The sequence below is a fragment of the Prionailurus bengalensis genome, chromosome A1 (genome assembly GCF_016509475.1).
Source record: "Prionailurus bengalensis isolate Pbe53 chromosome A1, Fcat_Pben_1.1_paternal_pri, whole genome shotgun sequence".
NCBI classification, from domain to species: Eukaryota; Metazoa; Chordata; class Mammalia; order Carnivora; family Felidae; genus Prionailurus; species Prionailurus bengalensis.
The window spans coordinates 207415858-207437522 of record NC_057343.1 but is presented as its reverse complement, the minus strand read 5'-3'; the positions used below and the strand labels follow the sequence as shown (position 1 = coordinate 207437522).

The following is a 21665-nucleotide window of genomic DNA, read 5'->3' as shown; positions in this document are numbered from 1 at the left end:
GCACAGCACATTCATTTTCAGGTGCTAGTTGTAGTGAGTGTTACTCAGCATTTCTGCATGGGTTTGCTGCTGGAATTTGGGGCAGGACAATCCTTCACTGTGAAGATGAGTTCTACAAAATGCAGGAAGTCTAGCATCCCTGGGCTCCACTCACCAAGTGCCACAAAGCCTCTTATCAATGTGACAACCCCCAAAAAGTTGTATACGTCCCCAAACTCAAAGACTGGAATGGACTGCTCTGAGAGAGGATGATTGGGCACAGACAGTGAATGGGCTGCTGCTACTGTTTGTGCTCCAACTGCTGACCTTCTTGCTCTGAAATTCTGGAACACCTGTTTCTATAGTCAGTCTGTTTCATGTTCTCTGGAAAACTCCCTTGCCCTGATGGAAACCTAGGTGTCAACATGGACTCTTCCTTTTGTCTTGTCACCCAGACTTAATCACCAAGCCCTGTCCTTTTATCATTAGAAGATCTTCCATGCCCCTCCATATCTCTTTCCTTCTCTCATGACCCTGCTCCTATTCCTGTTAAGTTGGAGCTGATCTCAAGCTCCCTCTTTTTGCTCTTAATCTATTCTTATGTAAATACACTCATCTCTTAAAGTTATCATTTAAAAAATTTTTAATGTAGGGGCGCCTGGGTGGCTCAGTCGGTTAAGCGTCTGACTTCGGCTCAGGTCATGATCTCACGGTCTGTGAGTTCGAGCCCTGCGTTGGGCTCTGTGTGGACAGCTCAGAGCCTGCAGCCTGTTTCAGATTCTGTGTCTCCCTCTCTCTCTGACCCTCCCCCACTCATGCTCTGTCTCTGTCTCAAAAATAAATACACATTAAGAAAAAAAAATTTTTTTTAATTGTTAATGTTTATTTACTTTTGAGAGAGAGAGACAGGGAGACAGAGCATGAGTAGTGGAGGGACAGGAAGACACAGAATCTGAAAAAGGGTCCAGGCTCTGAGCTGTCAGTACAGAGCCCAGTGTGGGGCTTGAACCCACAAACTACGAGATTATGACCTGAGCTGAAGTCAGATGCTCAAACAACTGAGCCACCCAGGTGCCCCTAAAGTTATCATTTTAAATGTTTAGCTTTTGTTTCAAATTTTGAATGGCTATCCAACACAAGGTAGGGATTTGGCATTTCAGGCCCACAAGAGTATGGTCCGAGACTTCTTTTCATCATTTATCTTTAGATTTAAATGTTTCAAACTTTAGTATGCATCAGAAATATTGGTACTTATTTGCATGCAGATTCATGGGCCCCTTGCTCAGAACGTTGATTCAGTAGGTCTGGGGTATGGAGATCTGCATTTTAAAGAAATATTTTAGATAATCCAAGAACCACATCTTAAAAATGCCATCCTAGATGAAACTCTGATCCATTTAAATTGGTCTGTTGATTTTCTCCTGTCTGTGCTATGCATTTCTAGTCAGTTAATCCTTTCTCAGATTATTTTTGCTTAGGGAAAATACAGCTTCTGAGGCTTATTCCCCTTAAGGTGCAGATTATTTTTAACCCTCAGGTGAAGTCTGAGAATACGTGCTTTCAACACCTTCCCAGATGAATGGGAAAAGGTTAGCCATTCACTGAATCAATATCTCCACACATCACTTACTGTTATGTCTAGATATGTTAGGGGAAGAAGAGAAACAATATGTTAAGATGCTTGTAAACTCTCATTGGCTATCCAGATATAAGAGATCACGAATTAATTCAACACCTGTTTTTGAGAAACTACCATGTTTTGGGCACTGAGCATGGTAATGCACTTCCTCTAATGAGAGCATCAAAAAGCTGATGACACATGAAGGACAAATTCTTGTCTTTACTCTTAAATGGGCAGAGCTTCAGAAAGATGATCAAAGTAACTGTCAGTGGTGACAAAAGACCCCTTACCTGGGGCATGCCAATGACCAGTGGGTCTAGGGTTTTTAAGACCTCAAGGCTTAGTTCCCGAACAGATTTCTCTCCCTTTTCATCCTCATGAGAATTAGGTTTCATTGGTTTTTCCTTCAAGAAAGATGAAACAGGTGACTTGTTAATAGTCCCTCCTGCTGATCCCCTCTGACCTTACTTGGATGCGTTCTCAGACTCTGGGGTGGAGGATGTAGTCACTCAAATTAAGGGGCTCAAGGAACCCAGCAATCTTGGTCTTCAGTGTCTAATTTCTGTTTTAAAGTGTTCCTTGTAGGAATGGGTTAGAACACACTGCTGGATAAAGCAGAAAAGCAAAAATTGTGAGGATCCTTGAACTGCAGATGTTCTCTCTCTCCCTCAGGCCTTTGCCATTTTCTCTGGGGCAAAATTTTCAAAGACACTTCTTCCTAGTGGAGTGGACTGTAATTTCAGCTGTCGTGGTCTTACTAAGATCACAGAGCTCTTACCCACATGGTCTTCAGGAAGTCAACCCCAGTGCAGCAAGAGTGGATGTGTCTTGTTTTCTCGGAAGTAATTCATTTTCTCTACCCCTGTCCCAAGCCTTTGAGGAAAGGTTGTCTCCTCCTTAGGGAAAACCATAGTTTCACCTACCTGGGGTTTATCATAAGTTGAAAGTGATATCAGTGAAAGAAAACTGAGGAGAACACTAAAGGCTGAAAAATCTTTCAATGAAAGTGATAAGATTGAAATATAACTTCTAAATCAGTCATTGAATTGAACCTCAGCCATTAAAAAACAAACAAACCAGTTGAGTCAACTGTCCTGGTTACAGTGTAGCTTTCAAAACCGCACCCTCTTCATCATACCAGATTCTTGTCGGACATGGCAAACTGGGAGAAGATGTAATCAATCAGTGGCCATCCTTCCCTGGCTTCAATGTAGCATTTTTCACACATGGTTTGGATAAGGAGGAGAGTGGAATTCCTTACCTAGAATCAGAAAAATGTATTTGCAACATTCTTCTACATTGGGCAGAATATAAATTTAGCTTCTCCTGTCCTTTAACTTTCATGGATTATTTAGTGGGAAACTTTCCAAAAAGGAGTATAAATTGAATGATGGTACTATAAATAGATGGAGGAGGAAGCTATAGTTTATGGTTTAAGGGGTTACAGGAAAGCATCTCTTTCTTTTTTTGAGTGTTTATTTATTTATTTTGAGAGACAGGGAGAAAGAAAGAGAGCATGAGTGCATGAGCGGGGGAGAGGCAAAGAGAGAGGGAGAGAGAGAATCCCAAGCAGGCTCTGTGCTGTCAGCACATAGCCTGACTTGGGGCTTGATGTCATGAAACATGAGATCGTGACCAGAGCTGAGTCAAGAGTGGGATGGATGCTTAGCTGGCTGAGCCACCCAGGCACCCCTTTTTTGTTTTCTGCTTTTTTTTTTTTTTTAATGTTTGGGGAAAGCTCTCTACAGCCAAAATCTTTCTCCCTAGTTCCCAAAACATATCCTCTATTACTATAGATGATGAAATTTTGGTACTGTGGGCTAAAAAAAGCACTGCCTTGCTTTTAAAATCCTCAGTGAAAGATAGCAAGTTGAACTACAGATCTACAATCTTTTACCTACAATTTCAAAACCCAAATAACGCTGGAAACTGGAATTCTGTTTCTTGAGTTTGGCACTAACTCATTTGGTGGCAAACCCCAACTGAACTGTTTTGAAACTATAGTCTTTACTTATTCAATGTAGTGTGAATATGCATATGTTTTCTTGCAGAGATATTAATGAGTTTGTGACTCCTGTCACAGAAATGTTTTTCTGAAATCAGGAAGGTTGTGAATTCTGAAATATATCTGGCCTCAGGGATTAGAACAAGGGATTATGAACCTGTATTACAATGTTTAAATAATTAGTTTTGCTTATTGGATTGCTTCCCTGAGGAATGAAAGCTCAGATCTAATTCTTTACTGAATGGGTGTTTTAATGGAGAGTTGGAAAAAAAGAATAATTTTGAATAAGGAGTTAGGCCACATGGTAGCAATTAGCAATTAGCATAAAGGTACTAGTAGTCTACCTAAGTGAGAAAAAAAAGTTACAAATTTTCTATTTTTGCCTGGGGAGCTGGACTTCCTTAAAGTTTCTGTCCTCTTTTATTCTACCCTAAACTCTTTTAGTACTTTTTCAATTGGCTTGGCCACTTACTGGACAGGTTTTTTATATGTAATCACTCCACTGTTTATTAACTATTTTTTATTATTTATTTTTTTGTTGTTTCAATTAAAAATTATTTTTAATGTTTATTCATTTTTGAGAGAGAGAGAGACAGAGTGCAAGCAGGGGAGGGGCAGAGAGAGGGGGAGACACATAATATGAAGCAGGCTTCAGACTCTGAGCTGTCAGCAGAGAGCCCAGCACAAGGCTTGAACCCATGAACTGCAAGATCATGACCTGAGCGGAAGTCAGATGCTTAATTGACTGAGCCACCCAGGTGCTCCTCAATTTTTAATTTAAATTCTAGTTAGTTAACATGTAGTGTAATATTGGTTTCAGGAATAAAATTTAGTGATTCATCACTTACATGTAACACCCAGTGCTCATCCCAACAAGTGACCTCCTTAATCCCCATCACACATTTAGCCCATTTCCCCACCCACCCCCACTTCAGCCCTCAATTTTTTCTCTATAGTTAATAGCCTGTTTCCTTCTTTCCCTTAGGTTCATCTGTTTTGTTTCTAAAATTCTATATATGAGTGAAATAATATGGCATTTGTCTTTCTCTGACTGACTTATTTCGCTTAACATAATTTTTGTTATTTACTGCATAGCTTTTGTTATAATCATTGTAGACCAAAGCCTCTTAGGGGAATTTTCTTATTTTCATTGGTTTCTGTATAGGACTTTGATCCAAACAAAATATGGTTTTAATTTAAAAAATACAATAATTTCTAGTTCTTATATTTGTTTCAGTACAAGTTATATATCTTTTCTGATATGGAATGCTTTAATCAAATAATCAGGAAATATTACACAATCTACTATGTTCAAGACTTGCTGTAGGTGCTTCCTAGTTGGAAAATACGGTATCTAAGCTAAAATTTAAAAAAAAAAAACAGGTTTAGGGGTTATTATTTTTTTGGAGGAAGATATGTTATTTTTATAATTAACAATTTTAAAACTATTTGAAGAGCATAGCTCTGTGATGCTCTAGGCAAAAATCTTTTTTTATACTAATAAGCCCTTGAACTGAGTGTACTTTAGAATTTACCTTGATATAGTTTATCTTTCAGGGAAAGATGGAATTCTACTAAAAATAGAATTCATCACTGAGCTCTTTATAAAGCAATCTCATAAGTAGATTTTTAAAGAATCAAAACCATTTCATTAATTCATTAAAACATCATCAAAAATCAAAGTCCCCATTAATTCTCTTACTTTTATACTGAGGTCGCCCATGACAACTTTGACTGTTCTTTCAATTGAAGTGATATAATCCCTCAATTTGGGCTCTGAAAGACAGGGAGAGAAATTAAGAGACTGGGTTCAGTAGGAGTACAGTATGTTCTAGGACTGATGAAAACCTATTAGACTTATGGCACATAACTGCAAAGTCTTTTGTCCATAACATTTCATGTTATTCAGTTTTCTCTTACTCTCTTCTTTTCCAATTTTTAAAAGATTTTAATTGCTCTCTTTGCTCCCTATTGTATTTGGTTTCATCTTGTTTAAAATGTTAGGTTCCAAAGTGGACTCAATATATCATGCCCAATGGATTAGCTTTAAATTTTGTGAGACTATGTTTCTTGTCTGCTGATTCTTCAGTAAATCCCAGGGTTAACTTAATTTTTAAAAATATTATAATGTAATATAATTCATATTGTATTGAATCCAAGATATCATCAACTTTATGAGACATCATTATTTTATATTGTACCAAAAAACCCCTTATAGTGGCCGATTATAATTAAAGATGGTATCAATTATGAGATGCACTCCAATATCATGAAAGTATGTGCTTCTTGGCATTAATGAAATATGATATTTCATTAAATTCTGCTCTTTTCTAAATGTACTAATCTCTAGAATATTGTGCATTCCTCCCACCTACTCTCTATTTATTGGGCCACTTAACCAGCTTACTAGATCTTTTAAATTCTAATTCTACTTGTCCTTCTCCCCTAGGTATATCTCTAAATATCATGATAGAAGAGAGGTGATTGAAAATGCCTGTTTAAAATTAGTAGATTGTAGATGACAGAGAAGACAGAGTTTCACTTGAATGTGATCCTCTATAAACACCCCAAAGACATAGAATAGAGTTAGAGAATGCATAGGCTTCAGTTTTCTTCTTGGCACAAAATAAACCACTGTGACTTCATCCCTTTGCTTACCCTCAGCATTGATAGCCGATCTTAACAAAGTCAAGATTCCCGTTCGAAAGGTTTCATTATTATTTCTCAACTGTTCATCAAAAAATTCCATCAGGTCTGCAGGGTTGGAATGGGCTGAAGGTTGAAGAAATGCTGGTCACAGAACTCATTTTCACCTTAGGTAAAATACTTGTAAATGGGAAAAGGGGGATTCCATGGAGATTGTCACTCTTTGGTTGGTAATTCGATTTTATGATATTGGTGCATCTTTAGCAACACAGAATTAGGCAGTTTGGTCACTAAGAGAGATTTATATACTTAGGTCCACATCGGTTCATGCCTGTGAATATGACTTTATTTGGAAATGAGGTTTTTTACAATGGAATCAAGTTAAGATAAGGTTACTAGGGTTGACCCTAATTCAATATGAGAGGAGGAAAGGAGAGGAGACAGGGGGAGAATGCCTTATGAACATGGAGGCAAAGGTCGGAGTGATGCTTCACCAGTTGTGGAACTAGAGAGCTACATGAGTAAGGCAGGAAGCAGGGAAGAGAGAGAAGGCCTGATGTGAGGAGAGCAGTTTAGGTTCACAATTATCAGAGATAAAGTGAAACAGTTAATTACATCGAGCATAGAACAGAGGAAAGAATAAAAACAGAGGGATCAATTAGGAAAGACCTAGGATATAATAGAAAGGTATGTAGTGAAGTAATAGAAATGACATTTTTGGGGGAGGGAGGATGTCTGGGAGGCATGGGATTGCTCTTGTCCTTACTTCTTAGGATCTATGTTAGAACAGAGTTTGTATACTGACTCTGAGAGCTTTGTGCTCCCTCTACCACTCGTTCCTGTTATTCTAACCAGGCAACAAGTGGCATTGTGATGTGAAAGCAAGAAGGAAAGGGAAAGAGTAAAGGGAGAGAGAGAGAGAAGGAATAGGTACTAAGAGATAACCAGGGAGGAAAAAGCATGACTTTGGGTTTGACACAGTTTCAAATAAACTCAAATACCAAGAAAAAAAAGCATTTTGTATCCCTAGGATTACCAATTCACCCTTGTTTGCCTGGAAATAAATTCATGTATATGTGGTCAATTAATTTTTGACAAAGGAGCCAAAAAATATATCAGGGAAAGGATAGACTCTTCAATAAATTGTGTTGGAAAAACTGGACAGCCACATGTCAAAGAATGAAACTGGATCCTTACCTTATACCATATACAAAGATCAAATTAAAAAAAGTGACATGAGGGGCACCTGGGTGGCTCAGTCGGTTAAGCATCCGACTTCGGCTCAGGTCATGATCTCGCGGTCCGTGAATTCGGGCCCCGCGTCGGGCTCTGTGCTGACAGCTCAGAGCCTGGAGCCTGTTTCAGATTCTGTGTCTCCCTCTGTCTCTGACCCTCCCCTGTTCATGCTCTCTCTCTCTCTGTCTCAAAAATAAATAAACGTCAAAAAAAAAAAAAAGTGACATGAATGTAAGACCTGAAACCATAAAGCTCCTGGAAGAAAACATAGGTGGTAAGCTCCTTGACGATGGTCTTAGAATGATCTTTTTGGATTTGCAACCAAAAGCAACAAAGGCAAAAATAAATAAGCAGAACTATATCAAGCCAAAAATCTTCTGCTCAGCAGAAAAAAATAAATTAACAAAATGAAAAAGCAATATATGGGATGGGAAAAGTATTTGCCAACCATATATCTGGAAAGGGGTTAATCCCCAAAGTATGTCTGGAAATTTTCTGGTTTTAGAACTAGAAGTAAAGGACTTCTGGGGAAACCAGAGTAATTGATTCCCCTACCTGTTCCGCTTCTCTTGGGAATGGGTAGGATAGGGAGAGCTGTGAGTTTGAAGGAATGTTTTGTGTGTGTGTGTGTGTGTGTGTGTGTGTGAAATAACTGATGTGATAGTTTGCACACCCTTCATCATTGTTGTCTTCATCACTGGGAAACATTTTTATTGAAAACCCTCTGGATGCTGGGTCCTACCTAGAATGAGGAAACAGCTTGAAGCTTCAATTTCATTTTCCTTTACTGGAGGCTCTGAAACTCTGCACACCTGAATGAGAAAGAAGAACCAGGAGGGAGATGTTAACAACAGAAAACCAGTGAAAGTGAAACAATCAGATCTGACAGCAGGGTTTTCTTACCTGGTGGAGTAAATTGATAAAGATGGTTTTTCTCAAGCCCTTTGGAAGGGCAGCATCATAAAGGACCACCGCGGTCAATATTTGTTTTAGACTCTAGAATGAAAGCTCTCAAACGTTAGTTGGAGGCTGCCTGTGAAGCAGCAGCGCAGGATGTGGAAGACAATTATGTTTTGTGAGGCAAGCGCATCACCTTCCTGCAGTTACCAGTTTTCTTTAGTGATTCGTGCCTCAGCAGCTTGAAAAGAAAATTCTTAATCTCTTTTTGGAGATTCCATCACCCAGCTATGCCAACCTCTTCTCTACCTCCTATTCCTCAAAAAATATTTAAGTTCAGCTGCCCAAACCAGTATTTCAGTTCCCTTGGACCTCTTGGGATTTACTGTCTTTCAGGATGGTTGCCAGTAGACTCTGAATCGGTTCCTTTAGGGCGTGGCTCTTACCTGAGTGACGTGGAAATCAATCTCTTTGTCTTTATACTGGTTCAGGAGCCAGGGTACCTGGTCCAGGGCATATTCGCAGAGGTCTTCCCGATGAAGTAGCAGGCTCACTGTGGGGCCATGCGCCTTAACAATGGCCAAAGTCTGCAGAGGCAGCAAACAAATACCATTTCTAATATTTCACTATGTTTTTTGTACATTTCTCAGAATATCAGGGGCTTTAGACAGCCCCCCAAAACTTTCCTCACTGTTTTCAACCAAGAAAGATTCCTTCAAAAAATGGTTAAGATCATTGCACGAGGCAATTATATTTATATTTGTATTTATAGCTATATCTACACCTATATCTATACTATTACTCATTTTAGTATTTTTCCTGTCTCCCTATGTCTTTCTTAAGAAAAGAGTTCTTGGGGTGCCTGGGTGGCTCAGTCGGTTGAGCGTCAGACTTCGGCTCAGGTCATGATCTCGCGGTTGACGAGTTGGAGCCCCGCGTGGGGCTCTGTGCTGATAGCTCAGAGCCTGGAGCCTGCTTTGGATTCTATGTCTCCCTTTCTCTCTGCCCCTCCTCTGTTCATGCTCTGTCTCTCTCTGTCTCAAAAATAAATATAACCATTAAAAAAAAAGAAAAGAAAAGATTTCTTAAACCTTTCTCTAATGGTCACTTTCTTTCAATATGCTAACAGATTTAAAATTTCCCTCATATTTATTTTTAAAAAAATTTTTAAATGTTTTTATTTATTTTTGAGACAGAGACAGAGCATGAACAGGGGAGAGGCAGAGAGAGAAGGAGACACAGAATCTGAAGCAGGCTCCAGGCTCCGAGCTGTCAGAACAGAGCCTTACACGAGGCACGAAGTCACGAACTGTGAGATCATGACCTGAGCTGAAGTTGGGTGCCCAACCGACTGAGCCACCCAGGCGCCCCGAATTTCCCTCATGTTTAAAAAAAATTCTTTGACTCCGTATTACTTAGACCCCAATTCTGTTTCTTTCCTTAAAAAAGTGGAAATGCTGAATCAGTAAATTCTACCCCTGAAACCAATATTACACTATATGTTAATTAACTAGAATTTAAATAAAAACTTGAAACAAACAAGCAAAAAAAGCAAAGCTCTCTGAAAGAGAGGTCTACATTTGCTATCTCCACTTCTCACTTCTCATTTATTCCTCAATCCATTATAATCTGGCTTCTATTGACACACAAAATGAACATGTATAAAATATAAGTGTAAATAGGTTGATTATAAAAGTTTAGAAATCACAAAAGTTATGATGAAGAAGAAAACACAGTATTCACATTGCTAATAGTATCTATAGTACCCATGACCATACACTGTTTGGTGTATTTTAATATGATTTTTATTTATTTGAAATTTTTTCTATACTTTATCCATACATTTTAATTTTTTAAAAAATTAGTGTTATTCTTTATAGTTCTACATTCTGCTTTTTCTACCTAATATTATATGATGAATTTTTTTCTGCCTGCTAAGTTTTGTCATACAGCAAAGCATCTCAAAACTTAGTGGCTCATAATAACAACCATTTATTTCACCCAACTGTGTGTCAGCTGGACGATTCTTTTAAGGAATTGGACATTTCCAAGCAATGGACACTTTTCAAGATTATTCTTGCTTGAGCACTGGAACAATACTCCATAGATCTCCCTTTGCTTCTTGAAAATTATGCCTTGCTTAGAACCCTTTCAAAGGTCTCTCATTTCCTATTAAAAAAAAGTCCAAGCTCCTGTGTAGCATTCAAGGCCCTTCACTGTATGGCCAAGACCACCTATCTAGTTTCATTTATTTCTGCCCCTTTATATTCCCCTTTCTCTTCTCCCCTTCTCTTTCTCCCACTGGGCTCACTCAAGTGTGCATGTTATCTCATCTCAGCCTATGCTTCAGTGGGTTTTATTGCCTCTTTAGGGAATGCATCTTGCCTGCAGTGAATGTCTTTATAGGCTGCAAGCTCAGTTTCAATGTCATGGCCTTTCCAGTACTCACCACAGGAGTTAAGTGCTTCTCTCTCTGTGTTCCCTTATTACTTTTGTGTACCTTCTAGTCACTTGTCTAACTCTTTCTGTGGGAAGCTAGGAAAGTGCTTGGCAAATTTTTATTGAATTTTGATTTTCAGGTGCCCTAAAGAGAAGACTTCTACAGGATATTTTAAAAGTTCCATGTTTGCTAATGATTTAACTACCCCAGCATGTTAAAAAAATAAATGCCTTGGTAGCTTAAAGTATAGAAAAGAAACTGAACTAGAGAAGGCTATGTGTTGCATCTTTTATAATATAGCAGTAAAGGACCTAAAAAGGATTTAATTTATACTACATTTAAAAATTATACCAATTAAGCAAGATAAACAAGGGATTATATGTGAATGCACTTTGTTACCTATTCTGTGCAAGACATTACAATATTTTGAAGCAGTTATGAACATTCTTTAGATGTTATTTTATTTCATGGTCATCTTCATAGACATAGGAAATTTCTGTGGCCTGTTGTTTTTCTCAGTCAATGGCTCATCCCAAATATGGGTTATGGGTTATATAAGGCATGAAATAACTAACTTTATGTATATTTTACTCATTTTCAGTTACTTATTGTTCTTTCCATACATTGGAATGTCGGTTCCATGAGAGTGGTGATTTTGGTCTGTTTAATCCCTGCTGTATCCCCAGAATTTGGAACAGTGTCTGGCATATCATGGGGACTCAATAAATATTAGTTCAGGAATGAATAAACAGTGATTTGAAACAGGAAAAACAAAAAATTTGATAAACCTGATAAATCACAACTCATAGCATTCCAAAACAACTGAGACTCATTATCACGTCAGAAAGAATGGAGCAAGTTCAACCAGCATGGACGGAGAGCTAGCTTGAGACATGTTGAGGCCGCCACTCACTTGCACGGGTGAGGTAATGGGGGCCCACTTCTCCATTATATACCGGAACAGCATGAAGATCTTGTCAGATAGTCGGTTGGCGTCCAATCTGGGATAGGGGAAGTCTCTCCAGTGGTTGACATACTTGTAAATGGCCTTGCTGAACTTCTCAAGGGCTGCATTTTAAAAACAACCACAGACTGAGAAAAATTTAAAGATGGGAAGGACCGTAAAATAATTTGAGAAGAGTGCACTGATGATTAGCAAATGTGTAATAATTTCTGTAAAATGTTATGACTGTACCAAATAAACATATAAAAAGTGTTCAGCCACATTAGTGAAATGCAAATTAAAACCATAACGAGATATTGCAACAGACCATCCAGAATTGCTAAAATTTCAGACAATTTCAAATGTTGGTAAGACTAAGGTGCAGTTGGTATTTTCACATACTGCCTGGGGTGGGGGGGCGTGGAGCATGAATTGATACAAACATTTTAGAAAGCTGTTTTATGCGATCTACCAAAGTTGAATATGTGTTCTTCGTGACCCAGAAATTCCACTCCTAATTATATAGTCATTAGCTACACAAGTATATAGGAACTAAAAAACTTATACAAGAATGTTCATATTCACTTTTTTTTTTTCGTAATAGCCTCAAACAGGAAACAGTTTAAATATCTGCCAACAGGTAGGATGGAAAAATTGTAGTACAGGCACGTAATAGTATAGAGAAATGAACACGGACTATAGTTTCACACAACAACGTGTAGGATCTCAAAAATAGACAAAACTAATCTATGGTTGTCAGGGTTGTGGTTACCCTTGGAGAGGATGAAGATGGTGATCATTGGGAGAAAAGATGAGGCAGTTTCTGGGGTACTAGTAATGTCCTGCTTCTTAACCTGAGTGGCGGTCAAATGAGTAAGTTCATTTTGTGACAACTCATCAACCTGTACACTTCTGATTTCTGTATTTTTCCATGTGTCTGTTTCCCTTCAATAAAATTAAAAAAATGTCAGGCCTGCAAAAATACTTGCACCACCAACCTATACATACTTACATCAACTGCATTAAATAATAGTTTTTGTTCCTTCAGCCCTCATGTTTCACTAGATGAAAAAGAAAATTCATAGTTTACTCCTTAACGATACCTCACATGCAAAGAATACTCTGGAAACATCCTGAGTATCTTAGAGCTGGCCATTAACTGGCTAATTCACTTTCTCTTCAAACTGATAATCTCCTGCTATGCTTTGTCATAATCTTGTGTGTGTGTGTGTGTGTGTGTGTGTATGTGTGTGTATGTATGTTTATGTTGCACTGGCCTATAAACAACATGAGAGAAAGGATGTCTTATCTATTGATGGTATCTGAAACAACAAGCATGATGTCTGCTTATTGGCTGATGGGTTGAATGAAGAGCTAGATGAGTGGATGGATTACTACAAAACTTTATACCTGTTCCGTAGTGGCAGGCAAAATTTGCTTTAGGACCAAAGGGTTCTAGATAACTTTATAATACAAAGACAGAGAATCCCTTATTCAATGCCATGATGATTTCTAATTTTATTTCCTTTTCCCTGTTGGTTGTTGATGTTGTAGGTAGAAATGCTATTACAGACACCAAAGTTTATTTGCAAGAACACAATGTTAGCTGTGATAGTAAGTAAGGAAATTAAAGGAATTGAAAAGTGGGCTAATCTAGTGTAATTGCTCAAGTCATTGAGCCAGACTGTCACAATTCAAATCCTGGCTCTGCCGCATACTAGCTGTGACCGCAGGCGAACAGTTAACCTTTCTACGTCTCAATTTTCTCATCTGTGAAATGGAGGAAAAATGTTACTTACCTAATAGGTTGTTGTAAGGTTAAAGGAAACAATAATCTTAAAATACCCAAGGCAGTACTCAGGCACATAGTAAATTCTCAGTATGTATCAGATACAAATGTTGCCTTCATTGAGGACAAAACAAGAAGAAATTGACAAAACAACTGAAAAGACTTGGTTGATAGGTAAAGATGACATTCCTGACAGCATGGGCTTTTAAATATTACAAAACAGTAGTGTTGGGGGCGTCAGAGGTGAGAGGAATCTTAGTAATCACTTTACTTGACATGTTTCGGGTGAAAATGAGATTGAAAGAGGGCAGAGTCACCTGATGGTTCAGTGGATGATCAGAGAGAAGAGTCCAGGTCTCCAGACTCCTCCAAGAAGCCCCTCACTGTGCTGGAAATGTTTTTTCCTAGGAATTCCAGGGCATGTTCTTATTTGTAGACTCTTGATTACTGTAGATGTATTTTAGTTTTGGGGGGAGAGGGGGTTTGTGACCCACAGTTTGTTTACCTATTTTCCTTAATTTTATGATTGTTTGTATTTTTGATTAGTTTGCTTACTTAGCATTACTACAATATTGTGTTATAAGGAAATGCCAAAATTTAGCCTGCTGCTAAGAGCTGGTGAGCTCCTAGAACCATTGTGGGGAAAGTGATGGAACTAAAGAAGGAGGCTAGAAATGGAGGCCTTTCAGGGCAGTGGAAAGAATATAGATTGGGTGGTCACATAGACATGAATGCTACCTCTCCATCTCATTGACGGTCACCACTTTAAGGAGATTCCTTAATTTCTATGACCCTCAGTTCCTCATCTGTAAAATGGGGTAATAGTACTTACCTTGCTTTGAGGATGGAGAGAGATAGAATTATAATTGCAGTGAGGATTGAGAGAGAAATTTCCATGGGGTAGGCACTCAATAAATGGTAGCTATTATTGTTAGAAAGAACAGAACAAGAGTGAAAGGAAAAATAAAGCATTTGCTCAATTTATAGTGTGGTCTTCACAAAGAGGGAACCATAGGGATACCCACCAATACAGAAAACTCCCTTCATCCTTTCCTCTTCGGCCAGCCTGAGCATGGTTTGCATGGTGAGCAGGGTCATCATCATGAAGGGAATACTCTGGGACACTGCCAAGAGGGGCACAAGAGGAGAAAAGCATTAACCCCTCACACTGGGATGTTCTGTGACTCTTCATGTCAGCATTTCAAGGCTGCATGGGGGGCACAGATGAGGTGCAGCGGGAAGATATCCGCCTCTATCCCTCTCTTGCCATAATGCCTGTCTGTAGTTAGAGAATCAAGGAGTGGTCGGTTTAAAATAAGGTGCTAGCTATAAAGTCACCTGTACCTGTTTTTTGGTAGCAGTTGCTTATTTGGATAATTATTTTATTAATTTCCATCTTTCCCACCAGAAATTTCCTGCATCCCCAGGGTCTAGCACAGGTAATAGGCTCTCAATAAATAAGTAAACAAGCAAACAAATAAATATCTGTCAAGTAAAATGGTGTAGAAAAAAAATCATAACAAACCCTTAGTTCATGTAAATGTCCAGTGGTTTGTGGAACGTGCCTCGCAGAAAAAGGGCTTTTGCAAAAACAAAGACAGATGAAAGGGATGGTGAGGGTGGGAGGGAGTCCAGCCAAATCCAGGGCAGCATGGACTCATGGTGAGTCAGCAGACTCATCTATGCTCAGAAACAGCTGCCTAAATCCTGCTATTGATATTCTTTAGCACAGCAGAAGGGAGGTATGTTCTCCTTTCTGTTGTTTGCACCCATTTGGTTTTAGACAATTAGTCAGGGTAGTTGTTTCCCAGGAAAATGTGGCGGTTATTTCCTCCATACCGTAGCTTGTTGCCAGTTCAGCCAAAGCAAGCACAATGAATTCATTTGGTAGCTCCAGTATCCTGAAGTTACTTTGGACTTCATACATCACAGAATTGAAATCATGTGCAGCAAGAGACACCAAAACCTCACCTGCCAGCATTCTGGTTTCTCTGAGGATCTGAGCAAGAAAAGGAAAATAACAATAACAACTAGAGAAAGAGCAGAGTGAGTTTGCAGAGAGGTAACACTCTAGCTAATATTATGAGTTCCCCTGGCTTTGGGATAGAGAGAACAGGCTGTTACTCCCCCGGCGGGGGCAGTGTGTGTGTGTGGGGGGAGCCTCTAGAGTAGGGGTCAGTAGCTGCCAAAATGGAGGTTATTTTTTTTTTAAGAGAGGAGCACGAGCACGGAAAAGGGGCAGAAGGAAAGAGAGAGAGTATCTTAAGCAGGCTCCATGCTCAGCGTGGAGACCAGTGAAGGGCTTGATCCCATATGTCCCTGGGATCATGACCTGAGCCCAAATCAAGAGTCAGAAGCTCAACCAACTGAGCCACCCAGGCACCTCCAGATGTAATTTTAATGAATGTTTAAAACCATGTTTTAATAAGGTTCTTGTAAATATGAGGTCAATATATGTTTTCTTGCTAATTAGCCAGGCACTATGAACCTAGGATTTATGTTTTGTGTTTAAGTGATGAATCACTACGGTTGAAAGACTGAAGGGAATGGTGGAAGGGAAATGGGGCCAGGAGTCTAGAGTTTGAGGTTTTAGTATTGTCCTGATCCAGTTATCATTGATACTGGAGATATTTGGAGGGACTTCTGCTTTTGGTAATGCTCAACTAGGTAAATTTGATGAACTCTCCTGCTGAGGAAAATAAAAAGAGCCGGACAAGATATTAAAAAATATACTCATAAAAACATCACAACAAAGGGTAGAATGAATTACTAAATGAAGATCTGGAAAAGATTGGCAATCCGGAGAGATAAGTTCTATAGTTGGGATTGCTTTGCAGTATTTTGGGAAGAATAAACAGAATTTAGTACTAACAAACGGGAAGACCTTGGTCATCCCACTTCTCATCTTTTGGTCTAAGACCCCAAAAGCCTGCATTTAAATGAAAGGTTCAATTGGCCCTCCATGAACTGTAGCCCAACTTGGAGTCACAGATGTGCCCTGCCTCCCCCACCCCCAGCTCCAAAATCTCAAGTCCTGAAATTAATCATGGATTGTTAGTACCCTTCACAGATAACAAGTAAAAATCCTTTCTGGAAGAAAATAACATCTTAGAATTCAAATTATTTCTAGAAATAATTTTTCAGATATAATGCCTAGCGTATGTAGATAAGTAGACACATGAAGAAATCATAATTCATATGGGAAGAAAAAGGAAACTAGGTTCTAGTTACTTGTTCTGTCAATAGCTGTGTTACTTTGAAAAAAAATAAAATGTCTCTAAGCATCAACATGTACATCAACATGTAAATATGATCTCTGAAGTCTTTTTTAGCTTTGCCTCAGTCTCCTTATCGGTGAAGGGATAAATAATAGGTATTGTAATAACATATGAACAAATGAAAGTGATTTGAGGTTCAGACAACAACGTACAAGAAGCTTATAAATGTCCACGTGGATGCAGCTGGGTCAGTTAAAGACCTGTTGCTGGCCCTGACATTGATTCATCATCAAGAATAAAACTTACATTGGTGTCTCTCATGTCCTTAGAAGCATAATAAATCAACCGTTGCACAATTGCATCATCCAGGATGTCGGTATTCTGAATGACGGAAGTGAGATGACTATAAATGTCTTCCTGTGGACATACACAGAAATTTGAGTTACAAAACTAAAGGAATCAGATTAAGTCCAAGTGAATAACACCATCAAACTGAGCAATGTATTCCTACTTTACAATGGATTTTATATATCTTAATTGGGGTTTCCTGAACATAATATGCAACTTTAGGAGTGAAGGCTTATATGTAAAGCAAAGTTCTTTCTGAAAACTATCTTAACCTGACAACATTACTTCAAGGACATCTAACTGAAGGTGGAGGCACCCTAGCTAACATATCAAAGTCTTGAAAATCACTGTTGTAGGGCCCTCAGGGGACTGGAAATGCCCATTACCCTAACTACTGCTCTTACCACTAGGGAGTGACTATGGTAATAAGGAGCACACTGTGATTCCCAAGGAGGCTGATAAGCTATGAAGCTAGATCCTACGAGAGATTTCTGTGCCCTTAGTTTTAGTTCTGCCTTGTAGAGAGAAAGTCGTGAATTCTTTTGGACAGATCTTAACCTTTGGAAATCATGGGGCTTGGCCAGGCGCTGTGTGAAAGGTCCCTTAGGTGGCTACATGGCCTTTGATAGATGAGAGACTGGTGTTCTGAAATGCCCAACAGTCTCAAGCCTATTGCCTTCGAGGTACTGTGCCCCTGTTGAAGGTGTGGAATAACTCCCTCGAATAAGGGATTCCAATACACATCAGGGTTGAGAACCACTGATAAAGGTATATGTAGGCCCTGTCCTTCACAGGGAGGCTGCATTGAATCATGATTAGGAGGAATTTTTTTTTTCTTTTTTTTTTTAAGTCAGACAGGCTTGTGTTTGGATGTAGTCCTGCTGTTCTGGTCATGTAACAGCTCTGGGTCTCACTCTTCTTAGTTGTGAAATGGAAACAGCTATACCTACCTCATAAAGGTGTGAGGAGTGAATATAATATAATTCACTATTGTTTGGGAAGCATCTAGTGTGCTGCTTCCCAGACAAGTGTCCTTGGAGGTAGATACTATTTTATAAAAGGTTTTTGAAGCCAAGAAAGCCTTCACATCCCAGAGAAATAAATCTCTAATTGTGAAACAGCATCACAGATGAGTAGGGGAGATCTTTTGGGATTTTCCTAGGAAGTCTCAGCTTATACAGGAGGAGACTCTCATCCACATGGTTGTGAGTCTGACATCCCCCTCTTACCACATCTGCCTGTATAAGGTTATAGAAAGGGACATTCTTTTGCTAGCTTCCATAATTAAATACTCTGATTTCTCAAATACTAATGTCATTGTTTAAACATTATAATGATTTCCATTATAACTGTATTTTCTGAATGATTGAATGCCACATAAGAAGCCAGAGAGAAAAGAGGAAGTCAAGGGAAAGAAAGAGGTGTATGAAATGTTGCAATTAGATTAGAGAAAATAAATGCAAAAGAGAATTTTCTCTATTTTCCTTACCTTACTCATATTATCTTCCATGTTCAGCATGCCTAGAGTGAGGTTAATATCTCCAAAAGTATCTAAAATGAACAGAAAAAGAATTAAGTCTCTGCTGAAATGCTCTCCTATTAATTCCAATGCAATAGTTATAGAAATATTTTTTCTGTTGCCCTCTCTCTCTTTCTCATTCCCTCTCTCTCTCCTTTGCCCCCTATCACCCTTCTTCTTTTTTTAATATTTATTCATTTTTCAGGGAGAGAGACAAAGTGGGGGGGGGATAGAGTAGAGAGAGGGAGACACAGAATCTGAAGCAGGCTTCAGTCTCTGAGTTATCCACACAGAGCCCAGCGTGGGGCTGGAACTCACAAACCACAAGATCATGACCTGAGCCGAAGTCGCTACTTAACCAGCTGAGCCACCCAGGTGCCCCCGGGTGCTTCTTCTTGACTGCCAACTCTGCCAACTCTGATGGCAGGAGCTGTGTCTTATTCATATTTCATATACTTGACATTCTTGCTAATAGTGGATACTTAGTATTTTTTTCAAAATCTAAATTAAAGGGGAAGGGGAAGATAAAAGATGCTGTATTGCTAATTATCTCACCTGTCATGTAGGTATCACCCTATACATTCTCTCTATTAAGGCTCAGCTCTCAGATGCCATGAGATTAAACCCTTACACCCTTGAACGTGAGAGGGCAATTGTGTGGTATAACGGTTTACTTTCACTTCCCCCTCAGCACCTCCCCTATGTTGTTTTCCATACTTTGGCCACCTCTGGCCTACCTCTCTTTCCCTTTGTCTAACCTTCTGCCAGGTTCCTTTTCTGGTCCCAAGCTCATGGAAACTTCACTTTTATTTATTTATTTTTTATATTTAAAAGATTTGTAATGTTTATTTATTTTTGAGAGAGAGAGAGAGAGAGGCCAAGTGTGTGAGTGGGGGGGGCGGTGCAGAGAGAGAGACTAGGAGACACAGAATCCAAAGCAGGCTCCAGGCTCTGAGCTGTCAGCACAAAGCCCAACATGGCACTCGAATTCACAAACCATGAGGTCATGACCTGTGCTGAAGTTGGACGCTTAACCACCTGAGCCACTCAGGTGCATGAAACTTCTCTTTTCTGATAATGACCTAAATTATTTTGACTTGCACTTTCAAGGCATATTTATATTTGAATAAATCTCATTGGAAAAGTGAAAAAAAATTGAGTCCAAGGAATTAAGCAATTTCAGGCCACATGGCAAGTTGGCAAGACAGAAACTCTTAGAGGTGAGCCTCCAAATCAAGCCACAGAGCCCGTTAGTACAGTCTGTTTTGGCAAAGCAGATAGGCAACCATCCTTGAAAATTAGGGGAAAATATTTCAAAGGACTCTTCCAGTATTTAAGGTTAAACAAAAGACTATCTTTGTGCTGTAGCCACTTTCTCCTCAGGTAGACTATTTTTAAAGGTAAGGCACGATTATCTCTCAGGCTCCTAGTCTATCATTGGCCCTTTACAATCAATGTGGCTTTATTATTTTTGAATAAAAGGAGAGTAAAAGAGAAATAACCTTACTTTGGTGTACCTTTTCATAACATCTTTAAGGTGTATAGATCTTCCTTAATGACCCACACTATCCCCCTCCCCACATATAGATATGATTGTACAGATACAAAACACTTAGCTCCTCAGGATCCCGTGATGCTCACCTGCAGATTCTTCCATGTCCTGAGTCATGTCTTGGCTGTTTTAGGCTCTCTAAGAGACAGCACCTAAGTATTAGAAATAGTATGGCTAAAAAATTGAACAAGAAAGTTGGCAAGTTTCTCACATAAAGTTCACATAAGGTTCTCTAAAGGACATTCCCTCCTCTACTTGATTGGCACAGTGATCTGGAAGCTTCCAGCGATGGGCTCCTATTGAGGAGGATGATGCTGTATTCTACCACTATGACATTTTCTTGCTTCTGAGCTCCTGCTGACCAACAAAATGACTGCATCTCACCGAATACTGTCCCTTGGGTGGAGACCAGAGTATCTGAGAAGGAAGAAATTAGAGACTGGGACTCAAACCATTTTTGTAGACCAAAGGAGTTCCTCTCCCTTAACTTGGGTCCATTGATCACAAATTTGGGAATGGTTTTCAGTGGTGACTTTACTGGCCTGGTGTTGGTAAAGCCTTTATGGTGATCTTGTTGATTGTTCTACTTGGTGAAAGTCAGTCACACAAATTGGGCATGCTCAGTGGACCGGAATGCCCACCAGGGGCAGTTGAATGGAATGTCCAACTGACAGCAGCAAAGCAAAGCCTTCTTTGCCTCCCTTCCTGTTCCCCATTTCTCCCTCCACCATTCACATGGTCTAGGTCTTGGCCTCACTCCAGGCTCAGGCTTTTTTTCTTTGATTCCATTTTCTCTTCTTGTTTTCAAATCATTTTTTATCCACATCCCTTGACTATAATGCTTTCAACTTTACCAGTATGGACCTAAATCTGGTCCCAATGCCCCTGACCCTAAATCTATATGACCACGATTTTCAGTGTATGTCCAGGCTGACTGTATGTTAATGTGGCCGGTGTTAGGTAAGGGGGTACTAGCTGTCTATAGGTCTGGATGTGAAAGGGGCCTTGGAAAGGAGCACATGACAATTCTCATCTGCTGCTGCTTTTCAGTTATCTTTCCTTTATTGGTGAAGTTTATTTCAGACTCCTAAGTCAAATGCTTCCAACTAAATCTTTGAATGCCTTATTCTTTTTACAGACAGATTATTTTGCATTGTATTTATTATAAAGAGCCTCAGCAAGCTACTAGTTAAGAACATCTAGAGCTTCCCAAGTCAGCGTCACTATTCCCCAGATTGTGTCCATAAGTGCCTAGTAACAGGAATCATCTGGTGTCCTTACTTAAAATGTCCATTCCCAGGACAATTATAATGAGGGGCAGAAATCTGTATTTTTAATGAACACCCCTAGTGATTCTTGAGCTCACTATAGTCTGAGAAGCACTGCCTAAGATCATTGCCCAATCACTCACTAGGGGATAATTGAAAATTTAGCAGTTATTTGAAGGGTGTTTGTTGTGAATGGGCGAGAAG

General features: G+C 39.3%; 1 protein-coding gene across 2 annotated transcripts in view; it reads right to left on the bottom strand.

Moving 5' to 3' along the window:
• The window catches only part of MROH2B (maestro heat like repeat family member 2B), a 72668-nt gene extending 51861 nt beyond the window's left edge, over window positions 1-20807 (bottom strand). For both annotated transcript variants that reach the window (XM_043599278.1, XM_043599288.1), the window contains exons 1-13: window positions 20283-20807; window positions 18612-18673; window positions 17081-17191; window positions 15396-15555; window positions 14582-14680; window positions 11738-11892; window positions 8831-8971; window positions 8391-8483; window positions 8230-8299; window positions 6264-6377; window positions 5308-5381; window positions 2739-2861; window positions 1891-2004 (exon numbers count right to left, since the gene is read on the bottom strand). In XM_043599278.1, the coding sequence (XP_043455213.1) occupies window positions 1891-2004; window positions 2739-2861; window positions 5308-5381; window positions 6264-6377; window positions 8230-8299; window positions 8391-8483; window positions 8831-8971; window positions 11738-11892; window positions 14582-14680; window positions 15396-15555; window positions 17081-17191; window positions 18612-18673; window positions 20283-20310 (1344 nt within the window). In that variant the 5' untranslated portion in view covers window positions 20311-20807. The remainder of the gene's footprint in view (window positions 1-1890; window positions 2005-2738; window positions 2862-5307; window positions 5382-6263; window positions 6378-8229; window positions 8300-8390; window positions 8484-8830; window positions 8972-11737; window positions 11893-14581; window positions 14681-15395; window positions 15556-17080; window positions 17192-18611; window positions 18674-20282) is intronic.
• Between the last annotated feature and the right edge of the window lie 858 nt (window positions 20808-21665).